The sequence below is a fragment of the Ictidomys tridecemlineatus genome, chromosome 11, assembly GCF_052094955.1.
Source record: "Ictidomys tridecemlineatus isolate mIctTri1 chromosome 11, mIctTri1.hap1, whole genome shotgun sequence".
NCBI classification, from domain to species: domain Eukaryota; kingdom Metazoa; phylum Chordata; class Mammalia; order Rodentia; family Sciuridae; genus Ictidomys; species Ictidomys tridecemlineatus.
In genome coordinates this window covers 104,263,153-104,285,108 of record NC_135487.1, presented here as the reverse complement: position 1 = coordinate 104,285,108, position 21,956 = coordinate 104,263,153, and the positions used below count along the sequence as shown (strand labels likewise).

Sequence of the window (21,956 nt, the reverse complement as noted above, 5' to 3'; positions counted from 1 at the left end):
GAGGTAGGTACCAATATTACACCCATCAAATCTGAGAAAACTGAGCACAGAGAGGTAAAGAAACTTGTCTGATGTAACACCAGCAATGACTGGCAGAGCTGAGATGTCAACCCAGGAAGTTCTGCTCCAACATTTGCAGAAAAGTTACCAGAAAACCAAAGAGTGTTTTAAATTGTAGAGTATAACACATATTTTGGGTGGTGAAAGCATTTAAAAATATGCCTCAAACAGGCATATTTTTAAAAAATGCAAAAAAAAAGGCAACTCCTATTCGCACATGGTAGGAGTTGGAATTGCACTGTGAACTTGTTTTATTTGGTGTGTGTGTGTGTGTGTGTATGTGTGTTTGGATGCAGCATGGAGGCTGCTGTGCTTGAGACAGATGCAGACTGCTCATACATTCACTCTCTCATTGGTTCACTTACTCAGCAGTATTTACTGATGATCTAATGTGTGTGTGGCCCTGGGTTAGGCAACAGGGACATGGCCCATGCCTCCTGGGAATGACTCCAGAAAAGGAGAGAATAGTTGAACAAATAATTTCAGAAACATATATGGAACTAGATACGCTCTAATAATTATATATGCTTTTAAGGGAACAAAGGAAAGGTGTGATTGGAGGATCTGCTTGAATGGGGCCAGAAGTCAAAGAAGTCCTCTCAGAAAGGATATCTTAAGCAAGATACAAAGAATGATGGAAGGTGGCGGAGGTGAGCATTTCAAGGAAGAACATTCTGAACAGAGGTCTCGGCATGTGCAAAAAAATGTTGGGATCAAAAAGATCGGGGCACTTAAGAAGGATGGTATAAGGAGGGACAAGGTGACACGGATGAAGCCAGAGAAGAAACAAGGGACAGATAAGTTACATCAGGGCTTCATTCAAGGAATAGATGGTTTGTCTGTCCACGGTCGAGCAGAGTCTTTCATCCAGGGGAGACATACGAGGACATTTGTTACAGGGCAGACCGTCATCCTTGTTTCCCACAGTCAGATGCTCTTTCCTATCCCTGGGTGTCATCGCTCATTCCTGGCAGGTGTGTAAGTCATTTGTCCACGCTGTTTCTCACAGGAGATCAAAAGCCAAGACTTGAGGCAGCTTGAAGGAATCAGGGCTGAGGCTTCTGTTCCTCTCAAGAGGAAGAACACCTTAGAGCACTGTGGATGCTGTCACCCTGGGGGAAGGAACGTGGTTTTCATTGTTGTTATTTTAGTGCTTTCGTGGCTAAGGACCAGATCAGACCCAGTTATGGGATAGGGTTACCTCTGAGTGGAACAAACAGTGCCACGGGTCACTCATTCTGGAATATGTGGATGCTGAGGCAGGGCTGAGCAACAGGGCATTTCCACGGGAGTCAGGTCAGCCACATGGGGCAAGTCTAGGGAGAGGTGGAGGTGTGACAAGGAGAGGACCCCTGTGCAGCCCCTAGAAGTGGTATTACTTTGGCTTTAAGTTCTCCTTTCCAATGTGCTTCCTCTATCACAAAACAAAGTCTTAACAAACCCCAGGCAAGGTCCTGGCAAGCCTTATTCCTCATCTCAACTGTCAGTGTTTGAAACTGAAGACAGGGTCGAAGAAGTCCAAAGCTGCAGAGGAGAGAACTGGAACAGTCTGTCTAGAGACAAATGTGTGTAACTGCAGATGGAGAAAACAGCAACTGGGGTCCTCAGGGGTGGACTGTAGTGAGGAGTAACTGCCAAAGCTGGTCTGTGGAGGGTGTGCTTCTTGGAGTGGCTCAGAAATGCTTGGAGACAGGAGCCTGATAAAACTGCTCTCAACATTCAAAAGAGGCGGAGCTGAGACTCCATCGATGTGAGGATAAAGGGACAAGAGAAGTTTGGAAATTGGATTATGAATGTTCTTTCTAATCCTCCCGACTGCCCCAGAAGTGATTTTATCATTTTATCATCTCAGGAGAGTGAGCTCAGGGAAGCACCTAACCCAAGGCTGCAGGGCAGGTCAGGGGCGGAGTGGGGCTCACCTCCAGGTGCTTCTCAGATGCCTGACCTGCTGTTGTGTCAGGCTGCCTCCCTGAAGGACACCTTGTGTGCATCCTTGCAAGACCTTCAGAAAAGAAAGGCTGGGGTCATTGTCCGCCGCTCCACAGCAAGACTTGGGGGAACAGTCACAGGGGCACAAAGGGAGATGGCAGCTATAAGGAAAAGAGCTTTTCTCCCAGCAGAAACGGAGGCCTCTTGTGCTGCCCTCCCCACTTCCTTATCCACACATTTATCCCTGCTGTCCTCGTTTTCATCTCTCTTTGCCCCCTCAGCTAACATTCCCTTTTCCTATTTAAGCCAAACTTCTATCTAAGCCTCTGCTGGCACTTCCTTGCTCCCGGGGCAGGCCTTGTTTGTCTGCACACTTTCTTATCCTCTAAACCTCTGCCCTCGTTCCTCTCTCTCTGCCTCTAATAAGCTCTCATCTTTACCATCTAACCCACCACTTTAAACCAAATCTCCCTCTAACTACAGACCAGTCAACAAGTGCTTCTTGTTATTCACACTTTGCAAAAATGTAGATGATGCTCCCTAACCCCTCAAATCCCAATCATTCCTCATTTCATTCTTAACCAAATTCCACCTCCATTTCACTATTGTCATTCAAGTCCCCCTAATGTCCTAATTAATGAATACTTAAAAAAAATAGGGGAGAAAGTCTCATATAGAGACATATAGAGAAGTGTTAGAGTGTACAATGCAGAGAAAAAATACTTAGTGAGTACACTTATATATCTACCACCAGGTTAAAAATGTACGTGACCACACTCTGAAGCCCATAGTAAACTTCATTACTTCCTTCTTCCTTCTTAAACATAACACCATCTTGACCATACACTAGTTTTGCCCGTGTTAAACTTTACATAAATAGAATCTTACATCCTGTACTCTTTGGTGTTTGGCTTCTTTTGCTCCTTATATTTGTACAATATAGCCATGTTAGTATGCACAGTGGTGGTTTATTCATTTTAATTACTGTACAGTACTCCATTGTTTGAATATACCACAATTCATCCACTTTACTGTTGAGGGACATGTGAGGTTTTTCCAGGCTAAGGCTATTTCAGATAAGGTTTTCATGGACATGCTTGCCTTGTCTTCTCGGTGCACTCTTGCACTTTTCTTTATCTGTTTTTAAGGAAAAAAAAAGTAGTTTGGTTGGGAAGATTAAAGTACAATAAAGTCGACCAATGGAGCAACTTTATCACAAGCAACTCCTGTGTTGACAGAGACACCCAAGACAAAGGTCTAGCCTAGAGAATGTACTTGGGGGAAGAGCTGTGTCCTTGCGTGCAGGAACCCAGAGAATAGGGAACAGAAACGGACTGTTGCTAAGTGCAAAATTGCCTACGCCCAAAGTAAAGGCAACTTTTAGAGTCTCTAGGCTAAGAGTAGACAGTTTAATACTAGGGCTGGCTTCCCAACTTCTGCTCTCCCCTCATCTGTGACTGCAGGGTCACCTTGAAAGAGAAGAAAGGGGGATATGGGTCTGGGCAGGGGCAATCCCATGGATCCCAGACATACTTCTGCCAAAGTCTCTTCTTCCCTCTGAGACCCACTCTGGAAGCTGAGTGGTGAACAGAGAAACTTCAGATGGGCTCTGCACTTCCCATCCCTACAGATGCGTGTCCTGGGAGGGAGTGGGAGCCAAGGCAGATCCCCCAGGAACAAGTGGTGCTTATCAAGCTGTCATGGTTGGTCACTGGAATTTGAAGTCTTGGCATATTTGGAAGTCAGTGACAGTGAGAAAAGGGAGAAGAAACTGCAAGGCTGCCATGGGATTTGGGATTAGAGGAGGAGTGGAGATAGTTGCAATGATGATGACAGTGTCTCTTAAATTTGTTATCACATAACAGCTTACAAAAAACTTTCCATTCCCTGAGTTTTACATCTTTCCAGTAGGGCAGGTAGGACCGTCATTTTGTCGATCTGGAGAAAGAGACTGGATGGAAGGCAGGGTCAGGCCCCTAAACCAACTCTCCAAGAGCCTCCAGGGTGATATGCAGAATGTGGCAAGAGAAATGGCCAGAGGCCAAAGCAGTTGCAAGGAGAGGGGTGCAGGGGTTGAAAAGGTGGGAGGGCTCTGAAAATTCCGCGCCCTTCTGGGGTTAGGTTGGTGCCATCTGGAAGCTGCACCTTCCAGCCCTCGTCCTGGAGGTGGGGGTGCCTTTAGCCGGGACCCCATGCGTTCGGGGACTGCGGGGCTCGTAAAGTCGAGCTTCCTTGCGGGGTGGAAGCGAGGTGGCACCGCCCCTCCCGGACGCGCGTCGAGCGCCCTCTGTCACCCCACACTGCCCTGCCAAGGGCCCAGAGAAGCTCGTCCCGCCCAGGTGCGCCGGGGGTTGGGCCGGAGCCCGGAAGGTGCGCCGCCCCGCCCCAGGCCGGTCCCCGCGGCCCACCCCCCGCATGAAAGTGAAAGTGTCGGGGCCCGCGGAGGTCAAGGATTGGGGGGCGGGGCCGGCGCGGACCTGGGAGCGGGCGCCCGGGCACTCGAGGGGCCATGGATGGGCTCGGCCGCCGCCTTCGAGCCAGCTTGAGACTGAAGCGCGGCCACGGGGGTTAGTGCTGGCCAGGGCGCGTCGGGGCGAGGGTGGGGGACCGAGCGGGGGCCCGGGAACCGGTCCTAGAGGGTGGCGGGAGTTGGGGACCCGGGAAGGACGTCGCGAGGGTCGAGATCCGGGAGCAGTGGGGCGGGACTCGGGAAGGCTGGGCGATTGGACGGCATTAGGGGTCATGTGAGCCGGGGACCGCGCAGGTAGCGGTGAAAAGGGTTAGGTGGGGGCGGGGGCGGAGTCAGCGAAGCGGCCAGGTCCACCGGGGCGAGGGGGAGGCGACCGGCCGGCCACCAGCCGAAGGAAACCGTTGTGGGGCCCCGGGGCCACGTGTCCTTTGATTCAGGAAACTTGTGGTGCAACCGCAGTGTGCCTGAAGCGCCCGGGCTGTGGTGTCCCCTCGAAGCGCCGCCTCAGTCCCACGTCGGCTGGCAGCTGCGCCCCGCCTCGCAGCCCCACGCCCGCCCGTAGCCTTTGCCCAGTTCCTGGGAACCAGCTGCCCCTGACCCTGCCGAGACAGCCGGCCACGAAAACGGCCCTGCCCGGTGACCACGAACCTATCCCACTCAGGGGCGCCCAGGTGCCCCGCAGACTAGCGGCGGGTGGGCAGAACTGAGCTGAAGCCTGCTCAGCTGCTTCCCGAGTGACCCAGAGGTGTGGGACACTCCATCCCATCACTGAGATGGGACTAATTCCCCTCATCCAGTTGGTGGGGATGACGTTAGAAGTCCACGTTAGTTTCCTTTCTTTTCTTCTCAGAAGAGGGTTGGGCTTTGGAGGGAAGGTAATTAGGATATCACTAGGTTATTCATTCATTCAACAAAGGTTTATTGCTGCTTGATTTAGCCAGTCCTACTGCTGAGTAGCCATAACCGTTTAGATTTTTTTTTTAACCTTAAGTTTCCTCTTCTGAGGAGAAACAAACACGGGAAGGAGAGCAGTAGGGGTCACTCCCAGACAGCCCACTCCTTCCAACATTGACAAATGGACAGCACAGTGAGCTTCTTTCCTGCTCCCAGTCCCAGAGTTGGAGAGACCCCAGGATGAGGTCAAAGCCTCCTTCTCTGAATTACAGTGGCTGTGTCCTTTCCCATCCATTCTGACACCCGGTGCTTTCCCCCAGCATCCTTGCTGTTCTCTCCAGTATCTATTCCAGCTTGCACCCTGAGGGAAGCTGGGCAGTGACTGGAACAGAATGCAAGGTGAGACCTTTCTTCTCTGGAGAGCACTGACCTGGGAAGTCAGCCCAATGGATGGAGTCTGCCTTTTGTAGCCCACATGAGACTTTCCTCTGGCCCCCACCCACTCACTCCAACATAGATCTGGTGATTGTTGGGAAGAACTTCCTGGCTGTTTAGGAACCCGAAGATAATCAGTCTCTATTATCTGTCCTGAAGTTCAGCACCTGTCAGGTCAGGAGTGTGTCTTCTTTGGCTTCTACATGGGACAATCCACCTTCCTGGGGATTTTCCCTTTCCTCTTGTGTCTTTCTGGTGCCTGGTGCCCAGGCATTTGCATATTAGGAGGGTGTGTGTGTGTGTGTGTGTGTGTGTGTGTATGTGTGTGAATTGCCATAGTGAGGAGGAGTGTTGTTGGCAGTCCTGGGTGGAAAACAGCTCAGTTCAAAGAGAAAAGTTCAGCTTTTCAGATTGCAGTCAGAAAATCCCCTCACCTCTATTCTAAACGGTTCTGGGACTTCAGGCCTATGGTTGTGGGCGGGGCTTCCTGGTGGAGGAAAAAGTGTAACTAGTCCTGACTTCCCTAGAAAGGGTGAGTCCCTCATCAGCTAAAACCCAGGATGATAATCCCTTTCTGGGGCACTGGGGATTACGTGAAATGCTTTACAGGAAACGTTTGTGATGGATGCTAGTTTTCTGTCAGGCTTTTCTCTTCTTTTGATAACCCCTTTTGAAACTGGGGAGGGAGAAAGCAGTTTTTTTGATAGATTTCTTGCGCCTCAGTCAAAAAGTCTAGCTTTGTTTTTTTGTCAAGGATTTTTTATTTTTCGCTGTTCCTTTGGTCTCCTGATAAAGCAAGAGGAAGCAGGCTTAAAATGCTGCCCGAAGGATTTAGGAAAGGGCATGATTTCCTGAGGTTCAGGAATGATCAGCGAGAAGATTCTGGATCTCAGAGCCCTTTGCAAACCTCTGTGGGTTTTTTGCTGCGTTGCTGAGTGGCAGTGGAAGGCAGGAACCCGGACCTGGAGCTTTCATAATCCCCACCTTCAGCAGATCCTGTTAATTTTAAATAACCTCTGAATTACTTCATGCCTCAGTTTCCCCACCTATATCAGGAAGTTGCTTGTTCCTCAAATAAGCAGTAAGGATTACTCAACAAGTCTGTGCAGGTGGTATGTAGGTAAAGGTGTGGCAAAGTCTCTGAGTTCTGGTTCATGCTTCTCGCCAATTATAACATTTGTAATACCCTTATTTACTGGGATTGGGATTTCCCCAGGAATCATGGCCTCAAAAGCCCAGATGACAGCTCTTAGCAGCAAGGCAGCCACCTCTCCTACCCCAGAACCCCACTCTCTCCCAGAAGGCTGCTTGTTCTCCGCAGGAGTGGCTGACACTGACACTGAACCCCTTGGCCTCCAGCCTCTTTCTTCTTTGAGGCAACTTCCTGACAAAAAGGTCTTCCTTCTTATCGTGTGCATTTCCTTATTCAAGGGTGTCTGTGAGAAGCCTAGGTGGTTTACTGCTAGTTTTTCCCTCTTCCTTGTTCTTCAGATCCAGCCGTGGGCCAGCAGCTCAGCCTGTTGGCCTGCCCCCACAGGGAGACAGGCTAAGCAGGAATGGGGTGGAGTGGAGATCACCCGGATGCTTTCCACTGCCACTAAGTGACCTTTAGGCTGCTGATGCAACCAGTCCCCTACTTTAGGCTGGGGACAATTTCCTGAGTCAGTGGTTCCTATTTGGAAAGAGGGAATTTGCTGGAGGCCTGGAATAATCCTAGTGAGAGAACGCTCTGCCTTTGCACAGGACATGTTGCAGGGGGTTATTCCAGAAATAGCAAGAATTCCCAACTCAGGGGTGGACTTTGTTCTCTACTTCATCATCAGGAGAAGAGGCTGTGGTCCATATTAGTTTCTAGGACTCCCTCTCCTGCTAGAAGAATTCATCAGTAGATCATTATTAGGCCAAGTCTACCTTGATCAGGGAAAGCTTGGTTCTGTGATCTCATTTGAGGTCCTGAAGTCCTTGAAGTTTGTAGCAGGTAACCTTGTAGGAGCTTTCAGCTGCTGTTGACCATGTTGAGAAGTGAAAGGTGAGCAACCAAAGCTATGGGGATGTAAGATCCCTGTCCTGAGCCTGGCGAGGTTCCAGGATCCACGGTCTGATGCTATCAGGCGTTCCTCAGGGCGGTGAGGTTGTAAATAAACTCGCTGAGAAGTCTGCAGTCCCGAGTTACAAGCCCTCAGCCCAGAAGCAGCTGGTCCTTGGAGGTGTTTGCTCATGACCTTTTCTTTCACCACACCCTGGGGCTTTTGGGAGGAGCCTGGAGCTGCGTCGCAGTGCCAGGATGCTGCCGCTCTCATGCCCACGTTCAACTGCCTCCTGGGTCCCGTGACATCTTTCTTGTTCAACCACGGGGTGCACAGGATGGGAACTGTTCTCCCCTCTTTGGAAGCTAGCGTGTGGCTCCTCTTTAGAGAGTTGTGGCTGGAGACCAAAGCAGTGGCCTCACTGTAGCCAGCCTGTGCTGGGGGAAAGGGGAGCCCACTCCTTGTCCTGAAGGCCCTGGGGAGATGGAAGGACGAGCGGTCGGCCGAGCACTCAGGCGCTTCCGAAATCGACTGCCTCGACTCGGACACCGAGCAGGTCAGGACTGGCTTGTCCACTTCCTATTTTATCAGGAGAACCCTTTTAAATGGGACTGTACCTTTCTTGAAGTGCTCCTTCCTCTTTTTCCTTCATATGTTGACCTCCATATGTTCCCCCATGTGATGGGCCATGAGGTTTTCCCTGCAGTTTTGCAGAGCTGATTGTGGCCTCTGTGGCGGTTGGTGTGATCACAGTCATATGCCCCTTGGGCCTGTCCTGCTCATGTAGAACAAGTTCACTCAAGGCATGCTGTTCCTGGACTCTTCCGGTAGGCAGAGACTCTGTGGTTCCCCAGGGGATGGGGTCTCCATGAACCTGTCCAGTATATTTCCTCAGCTTCTACCTCGGTGGTTTCTGTCCTTCTCTTGGCTTATCCCAGTTTTAAACCTCGCAGGGCGTGTGTGGAAACTGCCCACTTGGCTTTGGTTTTGTTTGCTGACCGGCAGTGCCGGCCAGGCTCAGGTGTCTCAGCGTGGGCAGGGCAGCCTGGAGCCCTGCAGCTTGCCCACATTCTCACAGACTCCACAGAATGGATCAAAGAGATCCTGAACCGACGGCACTGTCTTGCTTTCAGGATCTCCCCGGGACAATCTAGGGGAAGCTGTAAACGAACCAGAAAGGACTCAAGAGAACTCTCTGCCCAGCTTTGCTGGGGGGCAGCATTTCTTTGAATATCTTCTGGTGGTTTCTCTTAAAAAAAAGCGCTCAGGAGACGACTATGAACCCACCATCACCTACCAGTTTCCCAAGGTAAGGACTGAGGGAGGGGGTGGGGACCGAGAATGGGGGTTCCACTCTCCCCCCGTCCCTGCTGGGGCTGGAGCTCTGGGTGTGCTGCTCCTATTTCCTTCTCAGCCCAGCCCTAGTTTTCTGTTATCACCCAGAGAATCTAGGTCTGCTTGCTTCTCTGAGGCTGAGGCTCCCTAGAGGGGAAGCTAGACTAAGCTCTTGCCCCTCTTGGGACCTCAGAGTTTGCCCATCCTCAGTCACCTTTCTCCATAGGGAAGCTTACCTTCTGCCATGCCTTCTAGAAGGAGTGCCCTCCTGCTCTGTGGGAAGGAGAGGGCAGGGCAGCACAGAGTTAGTGGGTAGGCCGGGGACTGCACCGCAGCCCAGGCATCAGGTTCCTTCTTGTATGATGCTGCACTTGGGCAAGAGGTGAAATAGGGCATCTTTCTGGTTAACCCCTCTCGTTAGCAGGTGCAGCGGCTGAGTTGGCCGCTTCTCTTTTCTGATGTGGTATCTCTCTGACATCACCCTCCCAGGGGCTGGGTCAGCTCAGGGCCTTTCAGTATGCAGTGTGGTCCCTGACCTGCTCCTTAACTATGTAGATCCTCAAGACACTAAAGTCCAACCCACGCTCACCGTCAATGGGGCCCAGAAGGACCTCTCTTGCTAGACCCAGAATTCAGACAGAGGTGCCCTTTGACCCCCCACGTGGAAAAGCATATTCCGAGATAGCTTTAAAGCCTCAAAAGCCTGCTATCCTTCCTGCCCTCACAATCCCTTCCTTTCTTTTTCTTCCAGCGGGAGAATCTGCTTCGAGGGCAGCAGGAGGAGGAGGAGCGACTTCTCAAAGCCATCCCCTTGTTCTGCTTCCCAGATGGGAATGAGTGGGCACCACTCACTGAGTATCCCAGGTAACTGCTCCACCCTGGAGTATCAGATTGGGAAAGAAGGGGCAAGTGTGGGCCACGTGTGTCTCCTGTGGTCCCCCTCCCCTGGTGTGCATGCCGGATTTCCTGCCACGGGGTGGAGTTGATTCATTTATAAACATCTTGCCTGAGGGCCCTTAAGGCCAAGCATCTAGCTGTGGTTCTACCTCTGTCCAAAGATGGCTGGAATTCTCAGATGTCTGAGGAGCAATAATTGTATTTGACTCTGCTACTGGTGGAAACTGTACTGGACGGGAGGCCTGTGGCCTCTATGAAGGCAACATAGCAAAGACCCTTGTGACATCAGCCCTGGAATTTGACTCCCTGGGTTTGAATTTGGCTTTACCACTGATGAGTCTGCCTTCAATACATACCTTTACAGGTGGGGTGTGGTGGTACAGGCCTGTAATCTCAGGGACCTGGGGAGGAGTCTGAGGCAGGAGGATTGCAAATTTACAGTCAGCCTCAGCAACTAGCAAGGCCCTGTCTGAAAATAAAAAAAAAAATAAAAAGACCCGGGGATGTGACTCTGTGGTAAAGTGCCCTGGGTTCACACCCCAGTACCAAAAATAAGTAAAGCAAGCAAGCAATATCCTCTCACCCTCTCAGAGCCTCAGTCCTTCATCTTTAAAGTGGAAATAATAATCAAACCTACCTCAAAAGATTTCTTTGAGGATCCAATGAGGTGATGCATTTAGGGCTTGACACCAATAAGCATTTAATAAATTACTGGGGTTATTACTAACATGATTATTCATCAGCACCCTTTTGACCTCCTTTTAGAATCTAGTGAGTAATGCAACCAAGTCTTGTTTGCTCTTTTGCAGGGAGACTTTCTCCTTTGTCCTGACCAATGTGGACGGCAGCAGAAAGATTGGATACTGCAGGCGCCTCTTGGTCTGTGTCGCTCAGAACTGCCCCCTCCTATCTGCAGCCTGCTCAGCTCCACAGCTGGGCTTGCTCAAGCTTCACTTGCAAAAGCTCAGGCTCCCTGCAGTGGTGGTTATAGGGACTCAGCCCAGAACTTGCTATTATGCTAATATCCCTTCTGCAGCCCCATGAGAAGGAGGACATTGCACTCCTTCTTTCTCACCTGTGATACCTTTGCTGGCCAGGTTCTGGTCTGTGCCCTTCCTAGCTTTTAAAAGCTCCGTGCATTGTGAGAGGCTCCACTTGACTCCTCTCCCTGTCTTCTTATTCAGACCTGCTTGCCTTGGCCCTGGGAGCCCCCCAGAGCAGAGGCTGGAATTTGAACAACTGGGTCCACTTATTGGGTCTCCACAATTCTCCGCAAGCACCTTGACAGTGCTGTCCTACTCAGCCATTTCCTCATCTCTAAGACATGCCTGCTCCCTCGCTTTGCTGATCTTCAGATTGTGTTGGCCCTGAAGGCAGCGGGGCTTGTCTATGAAAACCTCAGCTCCCTGAAGGCCATCTTCTTTTGAACTTGGTGACCATTCTGACCTCCCAGCTGCCTGCCCCATGAATGGAACCACTGCCTAGCCAGGCCTTTCTCCATCCATCCCATAAGTCCCCATTTACCCCCACCCCCAGCACTCAGCCCTGAGCTCCTCAGCCCCAGGTGGGAAAAGCCACTGGGAAGGCTGCAGCACTGAAGATGCCTCTTGTCCCTCCCCAGCCCGCCGGCCCCGGCCCTCGACTTCCCAAAGTATACTGCATCATCAGCTGCATTGGCTGCTTCGGCTTGTTCTCCAAGGTAGGGGTGGAACAGGATTCCTCAGGGCCTGTTAGGCCTGTTCAGCTTCTAGGCTTGGTCTGGCTTCTCGCCGTTCCTGTGCAACTTGTGTCCTGAGTGGACCTCCTTCCCCGTAGCCTGGCCTTCATCGAGGACATTTGGGGACACTGGAGCAGAGAGGGGCTTGAGCCTAACTTGATTTTAGGAAAATCTGGAGGATTATCTCCCCTGCAGAGAGAGCACTCTAGTCAAGTCAGAAAGCAGTTAAGCAGGATAAAGGGAAGAGCCTCAGGAGTCTTCTGCCCTGAATTCCAGTTTCCTCCTCTGTCCAGTGGATCTAATGGTCCTTCGGCTTCCTCTCCCCTGGGCTGCGATGAGAAGTCTCTTTATGAACAAATAGGATGGTAGTCATCGTATAATAGGGGCCTCAAGCCTTGCTCTAACCCCTTTAAGGGTAGAACTTGAGGTGCCCAGGTCTTGGGCTGCTGGACTGATTGTAGCCCCAGCACACTGAGACAGGATGGGAGAGGAGCCGTCAGAGTGGACATGTCTCAGTGGCTGTAAAGGGCTTCTTACTGCTCTGTGGGGCAAGACTCCTGGGGGACCAGGGCAGGACCTCCGGTCAGCTTTGCTTGGGCAGAACTTTCATCTGAGCAGTGTTCCGAGGGCTGGAAGCAGTTCCTGACCCTGACTTTGGAGAGTCTCCAGTGGAACTGGAGGTCAGAGTGACACTCAAGAGGTCACTGGATCCACTCCCGGCACTGCTGTCATGGATGCTGAGTGCTCTGGCGTGGCTTTCTGGGGCCTGTCGTTTTATTTTAGTGTGGGAAGGGAGGCATATGGCTTGGTAGAGAGAATGAAAAGAAGGCTAGGACATATCTGGTCTTGTTCAGAAGATAGAGAGCAGATGATTGAGCCTGAGAGCAAGGGAGGGAAAGAGCCAGATGGTGGAGGGGCCTCGAAGGTGCATGAGACTAACCTGAAGCAGCTTGAGCGCCTCAGGATGATCACTGGCATCCCTCTGAGCCTTGTCTCTTGTGGCCCTTTCTTGTGGCAGATCCTGGATGAAGTGGAAAAGAGGCATCATATCTCCATGGCTGTCATCTACCCATTCATGCAGGGCCTCCGAGAGGCAGCCTTCCCTGCACCTGGAAAAACTGTCACCCTCAAGAGCTTCATCCCTGACTCTGGCACAGAGGTGAGCTAGCACATGGGTGAAAGGCCCCTGGCTGGAGAGGGTAGGCTTCTGTGGCACCTCTCACTACTGTTCTTCTACTCACCAGGTTAACGTACAGAGAAACTGAGCCAGGCAGGGACTGGAACTTGGTTGGAATTAATGGCAGAGCTGACAATCAAACTCACATTTGCCGAGTCTTCCAACATGATACCCCAAAGCACCTAGTTATTGTTCAAGCCACTGAGATCAGTAAAACATGTGAATTGAGGGTTTTGGTGCTGGAAAGGACTTTGTCCCCTGTCCCCAAAGGGCTGCTTGCATAGAACACCTCCCTTTTATTCTGTGTGTCTGTCCTTTATTTCTTTCTTACCTGTAGCCTCCACCTGCCTACTTCTGATCACCTATCTCCATCCCTGAGTCCACCCCCACCATGGTACGTGGGGATGCTGTTGTTCTAAGGCACAAAACAGACTGAATAGTCCAGCAAGTGGGACAGTGTTCAAAGAATTCTAGTCTGACCCCTGGAATTCTGGTCCAGAGCCATGGAGGGTCTATGTGCCCCTCTGAACTCTGTCTTCCCCATGGAAGAATATGGAAGCATCTAGGATTGTTCATTGACTTGAAAAATAAGTACTCAATGGTTTCTGTGTGCCAATATGTACTATTGTCTGCATACCCAGTGGTGACCAAAATGAATGTGGTCCCTTACCGCGATGGAGCTAAAAGCCTGATAGGGAAGACAGACATTAAATAAGCAAACTATCAATGAATATATAATTAAAAAGTGTATCATCTCAAAGAAAGAAAATCCAGGGCGTTACATGAGAAAAAGATGAGGAAGTAATTGGTGGTCAAGGTGGGCCTCTGAGGCCTGATAGAAGGTAAAAGCCATGTGGGGCAAGGGAGGACCAGCCTGTGAAGGGCTTCAGGTGGGAGAGCATGGTCTGCCCCTGAGACACAGGTAGATAGTGTGAAGTATGTTGAGAGGGGTGCATGCTCAAGGCAGCACCTCATGTGCCATGTTGAAGATTAGGTCATGCCATCCTTAGAGCAGAGCAAACCCCCCTGTGGGTTTTTTATAGGGGCAAAGAGACAGGATCAGATTTCTCCAGTGGGAAGCATGGAGTAGGGCTGGTAGCGGCCCAGCTTTCTGGGGTCTGAGGGATCTTGCAATGTAACGACTCCTCCCCTCTGGTTTTCCCACAGTACATCTCACTGACCCGGCCCCTGGACTCCCACCTCGAACATGTGGATTTTAGTTCCCTGTTGCACTGTCTTCGTTTTGAACAGATTATTCAGATCTTTGCCTCTGCGGTGTTGGAGAGAAAGATCATCTTCCTGGCAGAAGGTCTCAGGTGGGCTCAGTCACTGGATGGCCTTCATCCCTCGGCCACGGGAACAGACTAGAGGTTCTCAAGGGAAGTCAGACTGTAGGATCTGTGTGTCCACTCTCTCCTGATTCCTGTTCTTGAATCCTCATTTTAGATGTAGAAAAACATCTATTGCAACTCCCCTGCCCTGTCTCCAAACTCAGTTATATCCTGGGCTTGAAGAAGTTTCCTGATTTAGCTCTGAGCAGGACACTGAACTGTCCTTGTTCCTGAGACAGCCTAGGCAAGTCCAGTTAAGGTGAATGCAGGCATGATGGTGCCTTTGCAAGGCTGAGTGAGGAGAAGGGGTGGAGAATAGTCCAGGAGGGCATCTGATGCTATGAAGGATAAGCCTATCTACCCATTGATTCACTCATTCAACAAACGTTTATTGTGTGACAACTGTTTGCCAGATAAAAGCATTGGGAAGATATCAAGAAGACATGGTTCTTGACCTTAAGGGGTTGCAGGATTGGGTAGTGGTTGAAAGGATTGGTATTGAAGTCAGCAGATGAGTTTCAAATCCTGTTTTCCACCTGCAGCTATGAGGGTCCCCCCAGGTCCCCATCTTAACTTCTTGAAGACATGATCTTTTTTTCTGTAGAATGGGAAATGATTGTACCTACCCACAGGGTTGTATAAAGAATGAAAGGAAATATTCACATTATAAGCATCTAGCCCCAGGCCAGGGACATATTGATGAGGATTAGCTGCTATTAAGAAGTTCACAGTTAAGGATTTCCCTGTGTGTAGTCAAAGCAGGGCACGGTCGCATCTTGATTTCTACATGTCTGAAAAGTACATGGGAGACATGTGACAGATGGAGAAGAAAAAAAATCATAAAATAGGAGGGTTTAACCTTCTATTTATATCTGGGCAGAGGGTGGGGGAACAGATCAATGTCACTGGGCTGACAGCCCTTGTCCTAAGTTTTAGGGAAGAAGAGAAGGATGTTAGAGAAATAACAGAGGTCAGAGGTCTAGATGAATGTCATGGGTTTCAGAAGAGAGGAAGCTTGGGTAGGGGTTGGGATTTGTGTGTTGAAATTCAAAAGAAAATCGGTGACGACTAAAGAGGAACTAGTCTTAGTTTAATCCTTGTCGGAAAGACATCATCTTTGCTTTAATAAAAGCTCTTCTAGGACTGGGGTAGTAGCTCAGTGGTAGAGCACTTGCCTAGCATGTGTGAGGCACTGGGATTGGTTCTCAGCACCACATACAAATACAGGGTCCATCAACAACTAAAAAAATATTAAACAAACAAAAAGCTCTTCCACTCCTAGGTCTGAGTGGAAAGAAGTTTCTATCGTGGCTGGGGCTGGGGTTCTGGTCTTCCCCTCAGATCAGTGTTTGGGAAGCGAAGGGGGAAGGAGTGAACCTTCTCCAGGGAGATACCAGCACTCCCCACTTCCTTCCCATATGGAGTTTTCAGGCTCCTGAGGCTCGCACTGGGAGGGGACTTCCAGTCAGCCAGAGTTGCAGCTACACGCTCAGAGACTCAAACCTTTCTTACTCAGGAAGTGCTAGCTTGATACCAAGAATTGAAACAAGGTTTCCGCATCTGTGTTTTTATTGGCCTTGGCTTTGGGGCAATTTGGCTGGAGGAATGAAGAGCCATGGAAGCTGCTAAATAGAAGCCAGAGTGTGCATGTGTGCGAGCCTGGGGGCGAGGAGAAGGCTGACTGGGCTTGGGCAGGAATGACATGAGGGATGCTTTCTTGCATAGCTTAGAGGAGCCACCTCTGTGGGACTTTCCATGTAGGAATTGCTGAGCCAGAGGTTCCTGGAATCTCGGAATTTCCCAAGCTAACTCGGGCACCAACCTGGTAGCTCTCAATGCCCTCAAGTGGCCAGGGTGAGCCATGTGAGGTCAGGGTGGGGGATGAAGGTTTATAGACACAAGGAGGAAAAGCTTTGCTCTGCACTGAGGCTCAGATGGACAGTTTGTCTCTTTACTCCACTGTGAGTTCCTTAAAAGCAGGCCCAGCATCTTACTCTTCCTGGTATCTACATCATCCTCAGCACAGCTGTCGGCACACATTGGTGGCTCTGTCACTTCTCTGTTTGAATGAAGACATCCCTTCTTCTCTCCCTGCTTCTGAGCCATTTTTATTTTGGACCAGTAATGAGATGACTAATTGGGAAATGAAAGATCAAATAGATGCCCCACCCTGGGTTAGTGGAGCCTGTGGCTCCTTAGTGCAGAGAGGGAACCTCTCCTGGTTTTTGCCCTTCTCCTGGCAACAAGTGGTGACAAGCTCTGTGATCTGTGTGGCTCCCAGACTTGCCTTTTTACACAGGTGCAGGAAGGACTTGTAGTAGCTGCTGTGGGTGCAGGGCAATGAGAGGGTGTGTATGGCGGAGGTGCAGGGTCCTCTCTGACTCTCTTCTTTGTGCTCCATCCCAGTACCTTGTCTCAGTGCATCCATGCTGCTGCTGCGCTGCTGTACCCCTTCAGCTGGGCACACACCTACATCCCTGTTGTGCCCGAGAGCCTTCTGGCCACCGTCTGCTGCCCCACTCCCTTCATGGTTGGAGTACAAATGCGCTTTCAGCAGGAAGTTATGGACAGCCCCATGGAAGAGGTATGCTGCAGCCAGAAGAGTACGTGATTTGGAGCCAGGTAGACCTGGATTTGGATCCCGGTTCTGCTACTTACAGCTATATGATTTGGGGCAAGTGACTTACTCTGTAAAATGGGGACAAGTGTTCAGTTCTTAGGGATTCTGGGGGAAATATCCTGTATAAACCTTCTAGTCCGGTGCCTGCCACACAGTTGATGCTCATTAAGTGTTGGCTGTCTTCTCCTGAAGGATTTCTCTTGGGTTTAAGAGGCAGCATGTAGCTTATTCAGAGGTCATGAGACTGTCCTGTACCAGCTGGCCCTAATGAGCAATCTCTGGGGTGTCCCATCTCTCAGTGGAATGGATGATCCCAGCTGGTCTATACAACACACACCCCACTGGAATTCACTCAAATTCCTTGGAAATGAGCCTTCCTGCAAACTATGTGTCTTGAGAATGCCAATTTCTACAACAAGCACCATCTTTCTGAGTGGCTCAGAGCTTAGTTGGTTTATGAGGATATAGATTCAAATCCCATTTTATTTTTTTAGCTTCTTATATTTTGGAAGTGCCGCTGACATGGCAGAGGGCTCAATTGTGGAAAAGGACACTAATCACATAAATCTCTAATAGATAGAAAATCAACTGAAAACATGTCCTGTTTTGAGTTGTCTGTTATAACTTCAAAGATGGTATGTTACTGTTATCTGAAAGCAGAAGAACTATTTGGGAATGACTGTCCTGGCTAACTACTGACTCCCTCTATGCAGAGAGAGGGTACCCAGATGAGAGGAGTCTAGAAGGAAGCTACTTGAACAAGCCAGCCCTAGTGGGAGGATTTGCCCCATTTTGCATAAGAGATAGCTAAGGTGCACAGAACCCTGAGCTGAGGCCACACAGGCAGCAGCAGATCCCTGCACAGATAAAACCACTCTATCCATAGAAAGCATTGCTGGGAAGCTGAGAAGCAGGCTGCATTTCCCTTCTTCTCTCCCCCAGCTCTCCCACCCTCCTCAGAACTGCTGACTGAGTACACATGCCCTTTGAACCACCCTTAGCCTTGTGACTAACTGGGACAGAGTATTAGCACTGTGTTTGGCAATGAAACTTAAACTGTCCCAACCCTAGAAGTTATGAAACTTCCTGACGCTGCAGCTCCAGCTCCTCGGAAGCTGTAGTTCCTCCCTTCATGACCCAGAGGGAAGATATCCCAGAGTCAATGGACTCCGCTCCTGCTAGCCAAGAACCTTGGCTTGTTTCATTCCTCAGCATCTGCTCAGAGAAATGGGCAGAGGGTGTGGAAGGAGGAGGGCAATGTGGTCAGAGTATGTGTGGGGATCCCGTAACTCCCCACATAGCTCTAGGGAAGGAGTTAGTCAATAGACACCAATGTGCCCAAATACTGAAAGAACTTCTAGGAGCAACTTCAAAAAAGAATTCTTCATACATACTCTTTCCTTCCAACCCCCCCAAATGAACAGCTTTTCCTGCTGAAGGCATCTGAGCCTTTGTATACAAGTGGTTTCAGGCCTGGACTAGTTCAGCTGTTCTCCCCTGATGATGGATAATTACAGTGCAAGCTGTTTTTTTGGTGTACTTTTCAGTCCCTCTCTTATATTTGGAAGAAGGGAAGATTCTTCACCCTCCTGTTAAGACCAAGGTCAAAAACTAAAAAGAGGGGCCCAGCACAGGCCCCTAATGCCCAACACATGATTTGGGGCTGGTATACTGGTGACTGCATATCCTGCCCAAAGAGGGCAGCTGCATGTTGTCCTTTAAAACATGGACAGCATTAGAGGGCCTGACATTTTAGGAAGAGCCCCAAATCCAAATTTTAAGCAAAATATTCCAATTTAAATATCAGGAACTAATCCATTTATTTTAAAATACTCTGAATCTAATAGATCTTCTAGTTGGAATCAGGCAGCAGCATGCCTGTTTATAGTTTCTCATCTCCATTGTAGGCCCCTCAGGCTGAGATGGAGCTGGTTCTGGAACTAGGGTCCCCCATATTTCCAGCCCTGTGCTTGACTTACCTGTGGTTTGTAGGCACATGTTCTCCTCATTCCTTGCATGATGTGTCTTTTTTTTTTTGCTGATAGGCTCAAAGCTCCTAGATTGTTATTATTTTTAAATAGAACCTCAGGCAATTGTACATAAAGTTGCTGCAAGCATTAAAAGATAGAAACATGTCCACTTTGGTCCTTAGGCTGACAAGTGGAAGGCGAGTGTAGAGAGAGGAATGTAATCCCAAGGACAGCACAGTTTAGGTTCTGAAAGGGTCCTGCTGTTTGTCAGCAGTATGACCTCTAGCAGCTGAACTTCTTTAGATGTTTCCTTATTTGCAAATGGAAGTAGTACCTGCTTCACAAGACTGTTGCCAGGTTTAAATGCGAAAATGTGCAAAGTGCTTATCATGTATGCCAGGTACTAAAGGCTCTGTAATAAGAGCAATTACTATGATCAATGTTTTATTTCAGGCAGTAACTGGCTAGGATTTCCCCATATCGTACCTCCTTCTACCTGGGCTCTTTCCCTTACCTCTTTCTACATGCTCACCCTTTCCCTAGGAAGGAAGGAGAATACCAGGCAGGAAATGAGATTTGGAGATGCTGATTTCATGGTCCTCTAGGCCCAAAGATCTAATAGCCAGAGTCAGAAATGCAGATGGTAAGTCCTCCTATGGTTTGTGAAGGAATAAAACTATTCTGTTTCTTTCAGGTCTTGCTGGTGAATCTTTGTGAAGGAACCTTCTTATTATCGGTAAGCATCTGAGTTCTGAGTCCTTGCAGACCCACCACCAATGCAGCCACTCTAGCCTCATGGGGTTTTCCCTATTTTGACGAACATTTGAGTGAGAACTCCTGGTATTAAGACCTCCCTGCTCTTAAGGAAGTCCTATAGACACTGACCACTTCATTACCAGGTGATCAATGCTCGTACCTCGAGTAATGTATATAAACCAAGTACTACAGAAATGGAGGGGATCCCCTGCTAATGTTTTGAGCCAAACTAAAGATGAAGAAACAGCTCTGTTGTTTCTCTGCGTGAGCAATTATTTGGGGGTGGAGCAAGGGTGTGGAATTCATGCTCCCCTCATGGTCTTCTGCTACCTCCTTCCTTCCGTACCTCCTCTTTGTTGGAACTCTAAGCTGACTATCCTCTTCCAGGTTGGAGATGAAAAAGATATCCTGCCACCAAAGCTTCAAGAGGATATCTTAGTCTCTCTTGATCAGGGGATCAGTGACTTGAGTAAGTCCTCTTATTTTGTGGTTGTTCAAGGAGTTTGAGGGCAATTATTCCCCTTCAGAACTAAAATATACTCATTCAGCAGCCCTGGGCCAGTCTCAGAGGCCTATATCTTGAAGCAAGGTGAAATATGAGATTTTTCCTAAGCAATGGCAGAGAACCCACACCCGAGCTCTCGTCTCAATCCATCAATTTGGTATCATGAACTTCTGTCCCCCTGCTTTCCCTAGACACTGTTGGCCTGAAATGAAAGTTGTCCTTAGAGGTGAGATGAGTAACTTTATTCTCTGCCACCCTCTAAGATGGTCATTGTATATCTCTGACAGCTTCAGAACAAATCAACGAACATGTTTCAGGCCCTTTTGTGCAGTTCTTTGTCAAGACTGTGGGCCACTACGCTTCCTATATCAAACGGGAGGCAAATGGACAAGGCCATTTCCAAGAACGGTCCTTCTGTAAGGCTGTGTCCTCTAAGACCAACCGCCGATTTGTGAAGAAGTTTGTGAAGACACAGCTCTTCTCCCTTTTCATCCAGGAAGCTGAGAAGAGCAAGAATCCTCCTGCAGGTACAGTGACAGCCTCCACTAGCCTATTTCAAACAGAGGTCACCTTTAGGATACAGAGGAGGGGGTGGAAGAATATTTCTTTCTAGAGGCCCATAGAAGAGCTGTAAAGTTTATTAGTAGGCTTGGAAGGAAGGAATCTAAAACCTAAGAAAATGCCTCATTGGCTGATATTATGTAAAAGTTGGTTTGTGGTATATGTAGTATGGGGTGCAGAGGGTATTTCTCATTTTACTCCTGAGTTCATCAGTCTGCTTGATCATGTTAGATGCCTAACCTCTGTATCTGAACCCACAGGCTATTTCCAACAAAAAATACTTGAATATGAACAACAGAAGAAACAGAAGAAATCAAGGGAAAAGACTGTGAAATAAGAGCGTGGTGAACAGGAATGACTTGACTTACAAGCCAGTTCTGGACTTTGGCCCCTGCCAGAGTGGTGGGATCAGCAAAGCTCAGCTCCCAGAACCCATGGCCTTCTCCAGAGTCCTGGTGTCCAGGTCCTGCTTCATACTGGTATCTGAGTTTGGGATCACAGGTGTGAGCTTCCTTGGGACTTTTTGGGGGCTCAGACCCCAAGCTCACAGAACTGGACTCAAAGCTGCCTTTTTTGCAGAGGTGACACAGAGTGGGAAACTGTAGTGCATGTGTTGTAGGTGCTTGGTTACAAGTTGCTGCAACTGATGTCTCCTGGGAACCACCACTACGAAATCCTCCGCAGAGCTGAAAGAAGTTGTGGCCCAAAGGCTCAGCTCCTCCACATAAAAACAGAGGTCTATGGACACATGAGGATAATAAAGGCGAGAATCTCATTGTTTACATGTGTGTCAATGTGTAAGATAATACATGTGAGAATAAACTGGATTAGAAGAGGAGGCCTTGGTCATGGTGGGCTATGATTAGAGTCATAGAGTCACAGGGGTCAAGCAGTACTCCACTTACTAAAAGGATAAGAGATCCTGGTAAAAGCAGCAGCAGCGCCAGACACAGGGCAGGAGAGTACAGGGCAGCTTGAGTGGAGAATCTCAAGTCAACAGAAGTCACTACCTGGCTTCCATAAATACATCTGCCTGCCCATCACTCCCTGATTGGACTAGTACTTTACCTGCAGTTTTAGATATCCCACTTCCAACTGTTTGTTGTTCTGAGAAGCCCAGTTTGATTCTTTGGCTAAAGGTAGAGGGATCCCTTTATTGACATTTTTTCTTTTTGGGAAAACAGAATCATAACTGCAAGAGTCTAAGGACTTTAGTGGTTACTTAATCCCTCTTCCCTCTATACCTCTACTGACCGCTTCTGTTTAAACATT

General features: G+C 49.1%; 1 protein-coding gene and 1 long non-coding RNA gene across 3 annotated transcripts; one reads left to right on the top strand and one right to left on the bottom strand.

The window, feature by feature from the left end:
* Positions 1-2,937: 2,937 nt before the first annotated feature.
* Positions 2,938-4,901, bottom strand: LOC144368239 (uncharacterized). The gene is made up of 2 exons (XR_013428014.1): positions 4,467-4,901; positions 2,938-3,126 (listed from the first exon to the last, which is right to left on the bottom strand). It is a non-coding gene; the product is annotated as an uncharacterized LOC144368239 (long non-coding RNA).
* Dennd2d (DENN domain containing 2D) lies at positions 4,335-21,466 on the top strand. Of its 2 annotated transcripts, none has more exons than XM_040287407.2 (12): positions 4,335-4,556; positions 8,949-9,124; positions 9,902-10,014; positions 10,857-10,926; positions 11,669-11,746; positions 12,783-12,923; positions 14,109-14,257; positions 16,679-16,856; positions 19,557-19,598; positions 20,006-20,087; positions 20,411-20,650; positions 20,945-21,466. In XM_040287407.2, exons 1-12 carry the CDS (start codon positions 4,499-4,501, stop codon positions 21,019-21,021), a joined length of 1,404 nt encoding a protein of 467 aa, XP_040143341.2. In that variant the 5' UTR covers positions 4,335-4,498; the 3' UTR covers positions 21,022-21,466. The 2 variants fall into 2 exon arrangements, with proteins under 2 accessions (XP_040143341.2, XP_021590823.3); XM_021735148.3 differs by lacking the exon at positions 4,335-4,556 and adding an exon at positions 4,861-8,371.
* The last annotated feature ends 490 nt before the right edge of the window (positions 21,467-21,956 follow it).

Bases quoted from the DNA above. Each gene is read 5' to 3' on its own strand.
- Dennd2d (XM_021735148.3), top strand. From the start codon at position 8,299: ATGGAAGGACGAGCGGTCGGCCGAGCACTCAGGCGCTTCCGAAATCGA. The intron at 10,015-10,856 runs GTAACTGCTCCA...GCTCTTTTGCAG, and splicing joins CCACTCACTGAGTATCCCAG to GGAGACTTTCTCCTTTGTCC. The intron at 10,927-11,668 runs GTCTGTGTCGCT...GTCCCTCCCCAG, and splicing joins GATACTGCAGGCGCCTCTTG to CCCGCCGGCCCCGGCCCTCG.